Genomic DNA, 14,919 nt, shown 5'->3' with positions numbered 1-14,919 from the left:
CCGTCGTCCTCGTCGTCGCCGTCGCCACCGCCACCACCACCGCTTCGCAATCGCGACGCGCTCGCTCACTGCCAGTGCTCGGCTCGGTGCGCGCTCGGTGCGGTCGATCGAATCGCGTTGCGACCCGATACGTGCAACGGAGACTTGCACACGTGAAGAGTGCGCCGATGCGTCGGTAGGCGCCTGACCACGAGAAATACGTCAATGACTCTCCGTTTCCACGACTGTTTGCAAAACTGATCGCCGCTCCTCGAGGTACGTCATCATTGCTCGTTGAAGTGTTTTTCGATGTGAAAAACAATGCTTAAAACTGTCCTGATAAATAAAAACACGTAAGTTATTGTACCGATATATCGAACTATACACGTGTTTTTATTATGAAGAAAATAATTATAGTAACTTTCGATTAAAAGTCATAAAAATATATGATAGTCTTTTTGTTTCGTACGTCACTCTTTGATGAAAAGGTAAATTGAGCCATTTTCTTACTACAAATATTAATAAGAGATGCGGAATTCCCGATCTGCATTGAGAAAATCCATTCAGATCTCGTGTGAATTCAAATTGTATTCTGGAGCAAGGCTGATTAAATGAAGCACCGACAAATAAATCTCGCGCCAAAGTTAGCGTCGGTGCATACCTCGCTCGATGGGCTCAATGTCATCTTACTTTCGACATGGCTTTACGCTTATAGTGAGACTTTGCCCTGCAAAGAAAGAGATGGTAATCGTGTCTACCGACGATTGGTTTGTTAACTGACGTATTTACGGGTCGTTAGCTCGACCTACTGAATAATGCATATATTGAAATGTATTATCGTATTCACATTTATTTAATTCATTGTGAGTTAGTATTTGACACATATAATAAGAATAATATCTAATTAGAAATATAGAATGTTACAAATTAGTCTTTAAGTCTTCTAATTAATTTAAAAAATTTAAATATATATATATATATATATATATTTATTTATTTTATAATTTACAAGCCTATATTTTGTAATTCGATGTTTATATAAATATTGATAAATCAATTCATTAAAATGCAGAATTTTATATCATGCGATATTGTTCGTCTCTCTTCTTAATTATTCGTATGATAAGCGCGCTGCTATTCATTATATATGTATATGGGTAATTGACGCGATTACTTTTTGCCTATAATAGAAAAGATAAATATGAGAATAAATGTTTATTCATCAAGACAATGCTACGTTTGTGGCATAATGATTGCGGAAATAAACATTATGGAAACTTTCCTACTCTTTCCATAAAAAGAACATTAAAATTACAAGTATTTTGTACATCATATACACGCTTTTATTTACCTCTAGTACCGAAAATATAATATTATTTTAATCAAGAGTAAATCTGTCCTTCACGGACTACATTAAAGATGTAAAAACTTGATTGGCCGGACATCATCTGCCTGCGTAACTTTCATGACCATATTTGTGCAATGTCAATTATTATTTTCATTACTTTTCACATTATTATTTTCGTCCTAATATTTATTTTATTGTAAATCGCGCCATCGTCAATAAAATATAATCAATACAATGCATCTCAAAAACGTAAATAGAAAGGGTAGGCACTTTGGAATCGCGTAACGCGACTTGCAGCCACTTCCTGCTCGTATATATGTGTATCATGGTGAAAATGTAGCCTGTACAATCATACTTTTCTTCAGGTGTGGACGTACGATCTCAACGGACTCCAAAGCGCCTTCGACTTTCTCGTAGATTAGACGTAGCTGCGTGACGCAGAGAGAGTGAACAGGAATCTCTTCCTCTCACATGGAGTGGAGGAAGAGATCAGATAAAAAGACAACTAGGACATCGCGAATGTCGGGGCCACGGTTTTTTGTTCGCTCCTTACGCGCGTCACATACACATTAATAAAATCCCATTTCTTACTTCTCTCTATTAACGACTAGAAATTCGTAAAATATCAGTCCAAATATTCTTTTCGGTTTAACCGCCAGAGATTTCTAATCGGCCGATTTCGCGCGGCGCTCGAAAGTTAAGCGCTTCTCGATTTTCCCCTTATACAGTCTTCGTACAGTTTTTGCTCCTTTTAACTGCCGCAATAACGATAGACTGACTCTTCGTACGCGACTGCAAATAAAATTCACTTCCAATTAGACGGCGTCACGTAAGAAAGCATTCCAATGCTTACGACGGTTATTGCTTGCTTTCCGTACGTAAGGAGCAATCTCCTTTCGCGAGAAAGTTATGTATATCGACGTCACTTTATAAATTAAACTCGTATTTCTAGTTTGGAGTTCTATGAAAAGTATAAGCTTTGTCTCTTGTCTTTTGTCTCGCTGGGTAGCGAGTAATCGCGACAATTATCGTACAATACAATGGATAATCACACTTATCATAGTGTGAACGATTAAGAACAAAGGAGAACGATATCGCGTAATACGATTCTGCATATTTACTCAGAGCACAGGTGCTGTTTCCGGAAGAGGAAAAGTTAGAGTGTGTTAAAAGTACGTTTTTCTCGAGTACATCTCGTTTATAATTCTTTTGTACGTATTACATAATATCTCAACAAATGAAAACCACTTGAAATGGGTAGAAACAAATTCATTTTGAATTTAAAATAAAGAAAAATAACGAGTTTAAAAGCCGCGCTGGGTGTTATATGCAAGAAAACAAAAACCAAAAGCATAAATAAATTTAAAATAAGAAACAAACAACCTTTAGTTACTGGTCTTCATCAGTGTATACATCAGATATTAGTATCTGTAACAACAATGCTAATGTTCAACGCATCGCAATTATTACCACATCTAAATAACCATTTATGTAAAATTTACTAAAAAAATTAAAAATGTTAATTCGCTGCGATATCCGCTTTTATGATCGATTACACATGAAATATAGGAACGCCTTGTTCCATGTAGTGGCCCCATGGAATGTGCAAATTTATTTTGATATTTTTGAATTTCCCAGCAGACAAAAATAAATTTAAATAAATTAAAAATTGCAATTTATTTAAATTTATTCGTGTTCGCGCTTTAGAGTCTCGGAGTATTGAAATGTAAAATGCGTTATTCATTATTTTTAATTTAAACGTCCCCATTATATTAATTTTAGATTCATATAAATTTGAACAATCTGAAGCGCAAATTTGAAAATGTCGAAATGAATTCATTTCTATCTATTTCAATTTATTTTCATTTACTGGGTACACATTTGTAAATTTCACAACAATCTTTCCAGTAAATAAAAATGGATTAAAATAAATAAAAATTTGTGGGTCATTATCAAATCCAAAGTCGTGATTTTTTTTAATTTAATTCAATCAAAGTTTAAGAATTTCTAGAATCTATTTTAATCCATTTTAATAATGAAGTAGAATTAAAACTACTTATTTTTTCAATCAAAAAAAAGGCGAATTACGTCCGCATTACTTTAATCCATGAAACGGAATTGAAATGAAGTGATTTTTTGCTATTCAAAATTTAAATAAATTAAAATGGATTACAAATTTTTTGTTTATTAAAATCCATTTCCGTTTACTGAGTTTGTCGTAACTTAGTAATCCTTCAAAACAATCTACGTCATTGACTAGCAACTTTTTAAGTCTAGATATTATTAAAATTTTTTTGTACAATATTATATAATTTCTAAAAAAGAATCACAAATCCAACAAACAAAAATAAGTTCAAATGAATTAAAAATTGCAATTTATTTTAACATGAATTCATCCGAGAATGCAAAATGATGAATAGCGAGCACATCTCATAATTCAATCCATTTGAGTTTATTTGAATTAAAAAATACTCCGGACTCTAAAACGCGAACTTAAATAAATTACAATGAATTGCAATTTTCAATTTATTTGAATTTTACTTCAATTGCTGAGTATCTTCTTCTTCTTATGTATACGTTTTGTACGCACGTATATCTCTTTGAGGTCTTACGTCTAGAGGATGTTTTATATGTTAATTAACTTTGAATTTGAATACATGTTTTTGAAATTTTATCAAGTAAAAATTACATGGTAGGGCAATGCCTGATTTGACATCAATGTTACCACGGATAAGATGATGAACGGTTGCCTCTCTTATCTTTCTATCATTATTTCTTTCAGGAAGCAGGTGTTGCACAAAAGGTCTACGCCGTTTGAATGATGAAACTACTTGCAGGCGTAGAAGAGGTTAGCGACCACTGTGAAAAAGAGACCAATAATGGCCAACTGCACAACAATAATAGTCATGAAAAGCAATCTACGACAGAATTGGTGCAAGAAGCGAGCAAGTCGCTCGTCAACAAGGTCAGTCAATGTTCATACGTATACGCGACGTCTTCTTGTCTAATGAAATTCAATTCTTTAAATTCAGAAGAAATTAAAACTAATTGAGATTCGAGAATAAGTAGGAAGAATGCAAAGAGAGAAAATTAGAAACGAAATCGTAACGAACGCTGAATAATTATCATGCGGTTCGTGTCGTGCGATTAATAAGTGTTTATCTCCGTAATTACAGACGGACAATTTTCGCGAAAATTCTGCGGATAAAGTCAATTCCGGGAGAGGTAGCTCCACTCAAAGTAGTGTAAAGTTGATATGCTCTATTTCTTGTTAAAGTCATCCGCTTCCGCTTTGTGCGAGATCAAGACACTCGACTACGATTTTCTGGGTTGCGTGATAAACGTTGTAATTTTACATTTCTCCTTTTTCCGTGTGCATTACGATTAACAGGACTTTTCCGGCCGAGTTGGAGATTTCGAACTAAATCTGTTTCGCAAAAATGCATTATCCTTTATTTGCGACTTCCGATAATGTGTTAATATTAGCGGTCTGTCCAAACATAAATTAGAAAAATGCAATTGACTGTTAATTGCTCAATGAGCGCTCATTATAAGACGAAAGTACACATTGTCTTCCGAAATTGCATTTCAACGAAATCTAACATTATTTGTTAATTATTCTTTATTTTTTGCAACGATACTCACTCTAATCGCGGTCGATATTGCTACGTGCTGGCATAGCAACGAGAATCGATTTCACTAGCCGCGAACTTATGCGCCACGAGAGGAAAACGGATGGCGTAAACTTGACACACTCGGATGAAAGGCAGGTCCCGTTGTGGCCTACTTACCGCATTCGCATATCTGTGAAAGATGTGGTATGATCAAAACGCTTCTTGTCTATACAGCCTCGTGTAGCGATGACTTTCTGAGTCATTAGGAGCGCATCCTACATGCCTTCACTTGTCAATCGTTTTTCATATTGCTCGAGTAACTTTCTATCTTATCTACATAGGGCCATTAATTTGTGATAAAATTCTATTTTATAAGATAACGCAACGTCACAAATTACATTAATAATTAAATTAATTACACATTTAATAATTAACGATTCGTTAATTTATAACTGAGGATAAGTTGAATGTTATTTGTATTTAGACAATTTTGTAAGATGTATATATATAAATAAAGATTACATCAAATATTTTAATAACAAAGTTGAATACTTTATAATTTGTTCTTTATACTAATTAATCTTTTTCTTAATCTCTTTTTTAATACATTGAAATGCTTTTGTATTGTCACAGAGGGCATAGACACTTACGGATTAAAAAAGTTTAACTTTGCGAATTTTTTGTGGAAAAATAGAAAGAGAAGCCGTGTGCATTTCATTGTAAAACATTTCATTCTATTTGATATTTTAATTTTAATAAAAAAGTTATACAAAAACTTTTTTAATAAACTTTAAATGTCAATTAAGAAAAGTATAATTTTCACAATAGAATAAACACGACTTACATATCTTCTCCTGTTTTACAATAAAGTTAAATGTTATTTTGATCTATCTAGATATATATATATATATATATATATATACAAATCATCTTAAGGGAATGTTGGTATCGTTTTACCGATAAACTTACAATTTATAATACATACGTACAATTTACAGGTTCAAGAGGTTCCTACATTCTTACATACTATTATATCGAGATTTTATGTACGCAATTTATTAAACAAAATATTTTCATAAATTAATCTTCCCGGCTTAATTTTAACAATTCAACATTATATCATTTATTCAGTTTACATCTGGCTTTGCCTTTATTTCGCATATCTATATAACGTTATTTCCGTGAAGTAAATGTTTTGGTAAACTGTGACAGTTTTAGTCATAATACTAAAGTAAAAGTTGAAAGGAAAATCTATAACTTTTTTCTACTTTTCCTGTTTTTTACAGAAATAATGAACTTTGAGCTATGTACATTAGCATGAATCAGCGTTTTAAGAAAATGGTATTTTTATCTATAATACAGATGACTTCAGCATTATCTTAACTCTTAAACTGTAATGTCGGTCTTAAAAATTGTTATTGAAACTTTACTCGCAATGACAATGACTTTTTTTAATATCCATAAAAAACGTTCTAAACTCATAATATCTTCATATGCCATCTATCCCCATCAGACATTGCAATGGTCTCATTATCATTCGTTAGGATCATGTAACGTAAAACGATTAAAAAATTGTAGCGGTTTTACAGACCGGGGTTTACTGTTTGCGTTACTTGTTCGCACTAATGGGCACGTATGTGTTTCTTCAGCTACGTATAGATAATAAATTCTTTAATCTTTTAAAATAAAAAATTCAAAGTTGTAGAAGTTTAAATTTTGCTGTGATATGTCACACTTCACCTGGTTTAATTAATTATCATAAAGGTATAATTAAAAGTAGGAAGATAATTTTCATGTCACAACAACTTTAATTTTGTTTAACATGAACAGTATTTTTCTTCTAATTACATCAAATTAAAAAGGGAATTCATTGTATCGTAAAGTCACATCATACCATTGTTAATTGTTACTGCAATGAGTGTACACCGTCGAGGAATGTTGTAATTGAAAGCGATGAAAGCACTTTGTATTGTTCTGAATATTCCGAGAGCAGTAAAACGTCATTGACAGAACTTTTTATGTGAGTGATTTATATACCTATGATTGAATTTGATTGTATACGTGAAATAAAAAGTAATGTATTATTTTTATTCCGTTCATAGTTATGCAAAATAAAATGCAACTTTTTACAGTTATTATTTAAAAAATTGTATAAATGTATTTGAATAAATTAGAAAGAGAGAGAGAGAGAGAGAGAGAGAGAGAGAGAGAGAGAGAGAGACTGACTGACTGACTGATTGAGCGTTTATTGAAATTCTAAGGCGGCAGCTCTCTAAGAATTTAAAAGTTACAAGATAATTTGAAAACATGCATAAAACAAAAATCGAAAAAAATGAAGAAACAGTAATAAAAATAATAAAAATAATAAAAATAAAAATAAAAATAGACTACATAAAAGAAGAAACAATAAGATAAACCTAGCGAAATTACATATAACATAAGAGATAAAAAAAAGCAAAAATACAGGGAAAGAGAGAGAGAGAGAAACAGACAGACAGACAGACAGACAGACAGACAGACAGACAAAGAAAGAGAGATGAGGGAATCGATTTAAGAAAATATATTAAAATTTGTAATGTAAATAATTTATTTAACATTTTTTTCAATTTAATTTGGTCAACGCTTAAATAACAGCGTTTTTTCAATTTAATCTAATATTAAAAAAAAAGTATATATTGTATTTTTGATACACATCCTATATATATTATTGAATACTGTACTCAGAACATAAAAGTTTAAAAAGTACTGTCTAAATGTTAAAAATTTTAGACTTTCTTTGTTCTTTAGACTTTGATATTGAATATGTTTTGACTCGCGTTTTGAAACAGGTATACGACGATTCGACCAAGAGGGAAGTTACACCAGAGGAGGAAGAAAAGCTAAGACGCTTGCTTCGGTTCGAGGAGGCACCTCAATTTCTGAAGCATAATCCTTACATACTGCGCGGCTATCGAGGCTGCTTGACCACTAAACTATGCCTCGAAAGGTTGAGTTTAATATTCCTCAACATTTTTGCGATAAGTAAACTCCGCGATCTCGAAGATAATATGCGTATACTCCGACATCATGTGGTTCCTTATGAAAATACTTTGTGTTTTAGCATATTTTGGTGGACAAACGAGACTGTGAATATATGGAGCCACATTTTTGGCTGGATGCTCTTCTTCGGTTTGACTCTGTACGATATCTGTCTACTGAACATTCACGCACCATTTAGCGACAAACTGATCGTGTCCTTGTTACTTATTTGTTTTCAGGTAAAAATCTTCAGCGTGCAAACATACATCGTTAAAGTATAATAAAATAAATAATTGTTTCTAGATATGCATGATCTTGTCGTCCGTGTATCATACGTTCTCGTGTCGAAGCGAGAAGGACTACTGGTGTTTTCTGGCCTTTGACTTATTCGGTATTGCTCTGAGCATGCTATCGATATATATGTCTGGGGTCTACTATGCCTTTTGGTGTCACAAGGTGAAGAAAACATCGATTTCTCTAGTTATAATTTTAACGATTCTATGAGCGCTTATATATGAAGAAGAAAGTTTTAGATGTTTGTGTTCATGTACAGTTTGCATTTTATAAGCTTTAACCTCTAAGGAGGCGCGTAATTTTGTATGACGTAAATGGTTAAGTGGGAGTCAATTTGACTAGCAGTTTAATTAATTTATATTTTATATATAAACAAAGTGTTTTATTTTTATTTACAAATAATTATAAGCTGACACATTTTCAAACATACATTTTATTTTATATAATAATAATATTTATTTTTAATTTAACAATTTGCAAACATTAGAGATTTTTAAAAATCTATATTTAAAAAAATGTTTCTTTACGTAGCATTTTGACTAATAAATTCATAGCTTTTAAATTAATCAACAAATGATTAATTTAATGACACTTAAAATGATTTTCAATTACACTTCTTAGGTAAAAACATAAATATACAAAATAAATGATTATTACTTAAACAATGTAATTGTAATAATTCAAAAATGACGTAATATTACAGTATCTTTATTTTACAAGTACGTATTTGTTTCTGTCTTTGTACATTAATTTTTTTATGGCATATTATTACAAAAAACTGAAAATATTTATAAACATTTATATTATTAAAAAAAATAATTAAAAATAACAATGATCATCTGTTTATTAAAAACAAATATTATTAATGTATAAAATAAAATGTATGTTTATATCGAAAAAAAATTAAAAGATATATAGAGCAAAAATTAGATAAAAAAAATCTGACAACTAAGTATAAACTTTTAACTTATATGCCGAATTGCATAGAGAATTACATACGTAGTCGCTTGGGAATCAAATTGACTTGCTGAGAATGAAAAATCTGCTGTTTATAGCTAAAATATTCATGTTACAATTGATCCTACTTAGCTATAGTCAAGACTAAGGTATAGAAGAAAGATAGAGTGATAGAGTCATAAACAAAAGCGAAACATTCATTTATTTCTGCGCTGGGTCATTTGGACCCTACTTAAGAGTTAAATAAATAATTAATGTGCAGTATATTTGTGTAAAAATACGACAAATTGAATCCTCGAATGTTTTTGCAGGAGCTGCAGCGGTTTTACCTCATAACTGTGCTTGCGATCTTCATTTTCGCGATGATACTGCAAATACCGAAGCTGAACATTAACAGCAACATTAAACTAGCCGTATTCGTGAGCTGGGCGATATATGGCGTACTGCCAACTCTGCATTGGACCTTTGCGATGGGTGGCTTGGAAAACCCAATCGTTCAAATGCTCATTCCGAGGGTGATAGGAATGTATCTTATTAACGCGGTAGCATTCACGTTCTATGTGCTCAAGATACCTGAACGTTTTTATCCAGGTAATTGTCGGCAATCACTCTTGTTAGTATAATGAGTTTCTTACTTCATACTGTGCTAAATAATGCACATTGTTAAATGAAAATGGTCACAATACGATTTCAGGTTGGGTAGACTATGTCGGCTCGTCGCATCAATGGTGGCACGCATTGGTTGTGCTAGCCCTCTATTATTGGCATAACACCGGAATGCTTTACGTGGAATACAGAATGAATCACGGATGTCCAAGTAGTATGGCATTGTGACATAGAGATCCCGACGGCCTAAGTACGTCAGATAATGGTTGTAATTTAACGTAATGTTGTGCGACTTTCATACTGCATGTAGATTATATCACATTTTCACCATGTCAAGTATAATCAATATCGATAATTGTGCTTAAGAATATTTCAACCCTTAAGAAAAAATTTTTTAATAAACTGATTAGCTGTATCAGGAAACCGCGTTTTCAGCTTAAAAAAGTGAAGCGACTCACATTTCATATCTTTTAACAAAGGGGTTTTTAACATTGCTGTCTTTTTAAAATAAGAAATACTGAACATTTAAGCAATAAAAATTATTTGTTATTTAAAAATATTATTTCGTACATTGATAAATATTGATATGGAAAATAATTGAAAAAGAATTAGTTATAATCAGTGTTGTATTTAGCTAATTTAAAGTTATCTAGATAATTTTATATAGATAACGACAAACACTGGTTATAATGAATGAAATAATAAATGTCTGCTACAGTTTCATACATATTTAAAGAGAATTCATAAACATTTCAACTCTTATTCAAAAATGATATGACGAAACATTTTTTTATTGTAAAACGTTTTTTAAAAACTCTATTCTTTCTTATAGATATATTTTTTTAAAATTCTATTTTGTTTATGATTAAATTAAAACTAACTTTCACATAAAACTCAATGCTACTTTAGAAAATTATATTTTAAGTTTAAAAAAACTACTCAAGTCGAAAAATTCAGGATTGTCTACATATAAATATTAATCACAAATATTGCCTATGTGTGCGCGTGTCTGCGTGTGTGTGAACGCATGCGTACGTGCATGCGTGCATAATATACACAAGTATATAAGGACTTTATCAAACTTTGACAATAAATTTATGATTAATATTTATATCTATTATATATGATTAGATATGATTAATACTTATACTAAAAAAGTTTTTCAAAACATAATTTCATGAAGAATTATGATTTAAAACTACCATATTGCTGAGATAAGTCTGAAGTTTAGAATTGCAAATATTCTGTTATAGAATCCGTAATCGCCATGGATTGCTCCTGCCTGATGAAGTCGGATTTAGGATCGTCGCCAGTAGCGGAACCGCCGTTTTACAGTATCTTGAAGACTACGTTTTGCGAGATACAAAATCCACTGCGCGCATACGCGCATCGATAGTCGTAACACGTACACCTTTCGGAAATATACTGTTGCGACGTTCTGGATGGAAAGAGACTCTCACTGTGGATGTATGATCCACGATGTTTTATTTATATTTATTCACGATATCACTATTTATACTTGTCTCGTGACAACTAGTTTTATTCTAAACGTTTTTTTTCCTTTTCTTCTTTAATTCTAGCAGGACTAAAAATAAGACTAAGTAATATTAAATCTTTTAACATTACTAAAAATGCATTTTTTTATTCTATTCAGATTAAGCAATTTTTTAGATTTATAAATAAATTCAATCAATAAATTTATTTACAAAATAATAAACAAATTAGTAATGATAACATCGACGTTACAAAGGGTAGGTTTTTCATAAAAATATTTTGTAATCATTTCCTGCTGGGATTAAAAATCCCTATTTGTTTTTACAAATATGTTAGTATTTTTTTTTTTTTTGGTATTTCAAGGAGACAGGAAATTTCAAACTGTTCGATATAGACTAGTTAGCAAAATATAGATATAACTGTTATACGTATAATATATACGTAATTATACATTTTATATCTATTTTATACGGGAGATATTCGATATTTTCTATAAAATCCAGCGTCTTGCGTATTTTTAGCGATATAACAAGTATCGGGACATAGGTTTTTATTTCTAGTGTCTTTTTTTCGACTTTTTTTAACGATATCAGAAATATCGGGTCATGAGTTTTTATTTTTGATGCAAAAGTGATCCTTTTCTTCCCGCGAAGAAGTGTTAATATCTATGACGATGTTAAATGAACGACGATTGATCAATCAAAGTGCGCTGCGACATTGACGGTCGCTTTGCAATGCGGCCAAAGTCGGGATGTTGGGTAACTTTGCAAATTCCCATTACACTCGGCGCACACTTATGCGCATGTTTTGCAACTTGTGTGCAGAAATAAGGCCTATACATATACCAAACAATATTGAATACATATTTTTACTTGACTGATTCCAGTATATTGAGAAAAAAAATTATAGTAGTGCCAACTATAAGGTGACAACTATACAAGTTTTATAAATAGAATTATGATAGATATATAGTTAAATAAATTATAGTTATAGTTATTGCAACTAAGTTAATAGTTTAATAGTTAAGAGAATTAATAAAAAATAGTAGTAATAACTATATAGAAAGAATAACTATATTAACAAATTAATGAGTAAGGTCAATGAGCTGGCATTATTTAACTTACAATTAGTTGCAATAACTATAAAATAGTTCATTTAACTATATCTTAATTCTATTTGTAAAACTTGTATTGTTGTCACTTTACAGTTGTCAATACTATAATTTTTTCTTGTAATATATAAATGTCGCGTTTTAGAGCAGTCTTTACAATACATAATACTGCATATAAATAATCTTTAGGTGATAATAGCTATAATAATGTTGTGCTCTGAATTGTTGAATAAGAAAAATAAATATTTTATTTATAAATAAAATTATTTCTCTTTTTTCCCCCACAGATCTTTCAAGAATTAATCAGATTAATTATATTTTGTTAATTTTTTTGTAGAAATTACTGAGGATAACTTGAAGAGGACGTGTGATAAATAAATTCACGTTACAGAATGTTTCTGTTACATCTCAAAACATTATCGAAAATTTTTTAATGTTATAAATTATTTTATTATTACTATTCTATTATTATTTAAGTTTCTTTCTAAAATTTAAGCATATTTCTCTTATTGATGTAAAAATTATTGAATTTTTTATTTGATCTTAATTCTTATACAAAATCGCATACTTATTTATAAATTTGATGAGGAAATAGCCACTTAAATTAAATTTTTTTACGTATATTAATAAAACTTCAGTATTCATTCAAAGGTTTATTTAGATTTTATCCACTAATATATAGATAATAAAAAATACAAAATTAAATTTATGTGGCTCCAATAAATAAATCAATAAGTATTAGATAGAAGAAATATAATTGTCAATGTGAGACACCGCAGTTAGAGTGTAACTTAAAAAAACAAACAACTGTTCCATACAGATTATAAATAAATTGTATTTGTGAAGTGTACAGACGTTTCGATCTTGGGTTTGGATCCTTTTCTCAATGTGGAAGAATAATCAAATTAATACAACGAACGTTAGATGATAACGGCTGCTGTCCATTCTAACAATCTCTGAAAAAATACGTATTTGTTCTTAACCATGATACTATAATTAGGAAAGTAACATTATTTAGAAAACAAAGAAACATTGTAGTTAACGAAGAGTATTTAAGTAGTATTACAGTGGCGTGAAAATGAAAACAGAGTACATACAACATGTACTCTGTTTTCACTTTTGTGCCATCATAACGTTACTGTACTTACTTTCTGTAAACTCTCGTTGCGTTGCCTCTTTGTTCTTTAAATAATATTGGTTTCTTAATTACAGTAACATAGTTAACGAATATGCGCCCATTTAAAGATTACTCAATTTTCAGTTTTTTTTTAAGTAACGGTTATCATTGCAAAAAATATTTTCTTAACAATAAATTTAAAATATATTTATCATTTACTTGAAATAAATTTTTGTGTACGCACGAAAAGATATATTTGAATTAAGTAAATATTATTTATTTATTAAATATTTCATAAGGTCTGGTATCTACAAATCTACCAGAAGTTCATCATAAGCATCAAATTTATTTAAAACTTATTCTAAATCCTAGTAATTTAGTATTACAATTAAGAAAATTAAGTTAAAACAAATTTAATTTGTTTATCATTCTAAATTTTCTTCAATAATTTTATAATATTCTTTGAAAAAGTACAAATTCTTTTATTCAGTATATGATAATGAATTTTGTAAAAGTGATAAGTAAATTTAAAACAATTATCAAGAATATATTTTTTGTTAAAGATAACTATTACTTACAAAAGAAAAAAAATTAATTAAGTACACTTTTCTTAACAATAGAATTAATTTTTTTCTGTGTATAGAAAGAAAAGCTACCGTATCATCTAACACTCGATATATTAATTACTTTTTTACAATGAAGTGAATTCAATCTAAGATCAAAACGTTTATATAGTTTATTAATTTATTTGTAATCTCTCATACATAGAAGAATTATTTATTCTTTCATGTTATGCTTTAATAACTGTGGTGATTTGCACTGGCAATTTTATTTATTAATAAAATTCAATCTTAAATTATTAAATTATTATGTAAAATAAACACATATAAGATGAGTACCTGGCGAAAAAAATTCAACAAAATTCCGCACAAATTAAAAAAAATTATACAAAAATATACACAAAAATGTTAGAATTAAGAAAACTATTCTAATTTTTTGTAAACTTTTGTATTTTTGTGATGTGTCGTTTTTGTGATTTCAATAAATTTCTCAGTGAAGCTACAGCGAACAACAACATTCTACATTTCTAAGTAACTTACCTTGGTGGGAAAAAAACTTCCATAAACAAAATTCTACTAAAAATAGCAATATGTGGAAAATATTATTTCCGCAGAAATATTTATTATTCGTAAAAATATGTAAATATTAAAATATTAAAATTAACTAAAGTATTCCAATTCTAGTATTTTTTGTAGATTTTTTTAACTATTACTAAATTTGCAGAATTTTTTTTGCCACAGTATTTTTATTCATATCAAGAACGAAAACGTTTATACTTTTGTACTGGAGTAATTTAAAATAACAATTTATATAAAAGCCC

At 30.0% G+C, this 14,919-nt stretch overlaps 1 protein-coding gene across 2 annotated transcripts; it reads left to right on the top strand.

Annotated features, from left to right (window-relative positions):
* The first annotated feature begins 62 nt into the window (after positions 1 to 62).
* On the top strand, positions 63 to 12,684 carry LOC105208201 (progestin and adipoQ receptor family member 3). 2 transcript variants are annotated; one of them, XM_011177993.3, is made up of 8 exons: positions 63 to 255; positions 4,110 to 4,292; positions 7,770 to 7,927; positions 8,042 to 8,198; positions 8,263 to 8,415; positions 9,522 to 9,801; positions 9,905 to 10,066; positions 11,070 to 12,684. In XM_011177993.3, exons 2-7 carry the CDS (start codon positions 4,146 to 4,148, stop codon positions 10,042 to 10,044), a joined length of 1,035 nt encoding a protein of 344 aa, XP_011176295.1. In that variant the 5' UTR covers positions 63 to 255; positions 4,110 to 4,145; the 3' UTR covers positions 10,045 to 10,066; positions 11,070 to 12,684. The 2 variants fall into 2 exon arrangements, with proteins under 2 accessions (XP_011176295.1, XP_039312026.1); XM_039456092.1 differs by having other exon boundaries at positions 63 to 332.
* Positions 12,685 to 14,919: the final 2,235 nt, after the last annotated feature.

Source organism: Solenopsis invicta, chromosome 12 (assembly GCF_016802725.1).
Source record: "Solenopsis invicta isolate M01_SB chromosome 12, UNIL_Sinv_3.0, whole genome shotgun sequence".
NCBI lineage: Eukaryota > Metazoa > Arthropoda > Insecta > Hymenoptera > Formicidae > Solenopsis > Solenopsis invicta.
This window is presented reverse-complemented; position numbering and strand designations above follow the sequence as displayed.